General features: G+C 53.4%; 1 protein-coding gene across 1 annotated transcript in view; it reads right to left on the minus strand.

Annotated features, from left to right (window-relative positions):
- Window positions 1-1,753, minus strand: part of LOC101342572 (nuclear RNA export factor 2-like) — a gene marked incomplete at its 5' end in the record, with an annotated part of 4,262 nt that extends 2,509 nt beyond the window's left edge. Inside the window, 6 exons of the mRNA XM_012559999.1 lie at window positions 509-618; window positions 792-899; window positions 1,019-1,107; window positions 1,276-1,345; window positions 1,468-1,548; window positions 1,664-1,753. Of these exons, the coding sequence (XP_012415453.1) occupies window positions 509-618; window positions 792-899; window positions 1,019-1,107; window positions 1,276-1,345; window positions 1,468-1,548; window positions 1,664-1,753 (548 nt within the window). The remainder of the gene's footprint in view (window positions 1-508; window positions 619-791; window positions 900-1,018; window positions 1,108-1,275; window positions 1,346-1,467; window positions 1,549-1,663) is intronic.
- Window positions 1,754-1,758: the final 5 nt, after the last annotated feature.

Genomic DNA, 1,758 nt, shown 5'->3' on the forward strand with positions numbered 1-1,758 from the left:
ATAGGCGCGGGCAGGTTGGGGGACCCTTTCGGAGCAAGGGAGAGAGTGCCCACCACAGGACAGGGAGGGAAGCCCCATCTCAGCTCAGAGGCAGGAAGGCCTGTCTCAGCAGAAGGCCCTGATCAGGAGGAGCCTTCACAGCCCCGGGCACCAGGATCTGGCTCAAGGCAGCCCCAGTGGGGGAGCAGGGCACAGTCTGGATACCTCTGGTCCTGGAGAGGAAGGGGGAGTCCTACTTCCTGGAGCACATTTAGCAGAGGCCATGCCAGAGACGGCTGTGTGCAGAGAGGCAGGAAACAAGCCCGAGCCCCCAGGGAGCAGTGAGCAGGCCAGAGGAAGGCAGGGAGAACTCTAAGCACAGGTCAGAGACAGAGAGAGGAGAGGACAGGGCACGTGGTCCTCCCAGAGGACCGGGGCTGCAGCCTCCTGCAGATGGGCACTGTCAGGGGCAGCTCAGGCTGCCAGGGTGTGAAGGCCATCAGAAGTGTTGACAGTGGTTACCACTGACCTCACATAGGTAGACTCGTTTGAGAAGTTGTTGCGCAATGGGTTTCCTTCTAGCCACAGCTCTTCGAGCTTCAGCTCTCTTATCTTGTTCAACTCCCAAGCTGACTTCAGCTGAGAAAATGGGGAGGAATGAGGGAGAGCAGTCCCAGGGAAAGAGACACATTTGAGCCCCTGCACCCCAGCCCTCACCCTCACCTACAGGCACCTCCCTGCCTCTTGTCATCACCCTGATGAGCACTGTCACCCACCCTCAACCCAAATTAGATCTGGCTCCCACTTCTCACCTCATTGTCGGACAGGTTCAGGATCTTGACTTTGGGGGCCTTCTGTATAATGTCAGACAGGCCATCCAGCTGGTATAATTTGTTGCTGCGCAAGTTCAAGGACAACAGCTTTTGAGAAGAAGAGTTAGAGTGATGGTTACCATCTAGGGCTTCAGAGACAAATCTACCCTGCATCTCATCCTTTCAAGCCCTTTACCTAAATACCGGCACTGGGCCTAAGGCCTCACCTCAGGGAAATTCTCCTCGATGATCTTTATGGTGGCATCCATGCAGTTTCTTCGATTCAGGATCATGTCAATATCATGGTCCACCAAGTCTTCAGGAAGTCAAGAGAAGGGAATCAGAAGGCTGAGATGGACCAGCTAGACCAGCACCAGCACCAGCACCAGCACCAGCCCCTTCCCCAAGTTACCATCCCTAAGTCTCCCTCCCATGCATACTCCTCTGCCGTCACCTGCCTTGGAATTAATGCTGTCAGCCATACCTTGTTCAAAGCGGAAGCTCTGGAGGTCAAGAGCTTGCTGGAAGACATCATATCGTTTGTTCATGGTCAGCTGCAAAAGCAAAGATGGAAATGGCAGCTCTGAAGCAGTCGTGGTGGTGATGGGGAAATTGGGGTGAGGAAAAAGAGGTGGGTCTGGGTGTGGGCATACAGCATGCCTTCAGTCTGCATTACCTTTAGCTGCTCCATTTGTTCCGGCTTCAACTTATTCTGCACAGAATAGGGTACAGTAGAGTGACTGACAAAAATACGTATCTGCAGGAAAGAGAGGCAAGGTTAGTACCGGGAACTAATCCCAAGGAGGAGATTCCAGCCCCTGTTCTGTCTTCCTGCCCTCAGACTAGGTACAGTTAATGTCCTCAACACACACCTTTTGGTTCTCATCATCACGAATCTTGTAGTTGACATTCTTCAATGCAGAGGCAGTGCTAACATCCTGGACAAAGAACTGGGCCTGCGTTCTCA

This window comes from Trichechus manatus, unplaced genomic scaffold (genome assembly GCF_000243295.1).
Source record: "Trichechus manatus latirostris isolate Lorelei unplaced genomic scaffold, TriManLat1.0 scaffold01668, whole genome shotgun sequence".
NCBI lineage: Eukaryota > Metazoa > Chordata > Mammalia > Sirenia > Trichechidae > Trichechus > Trichechus manatus.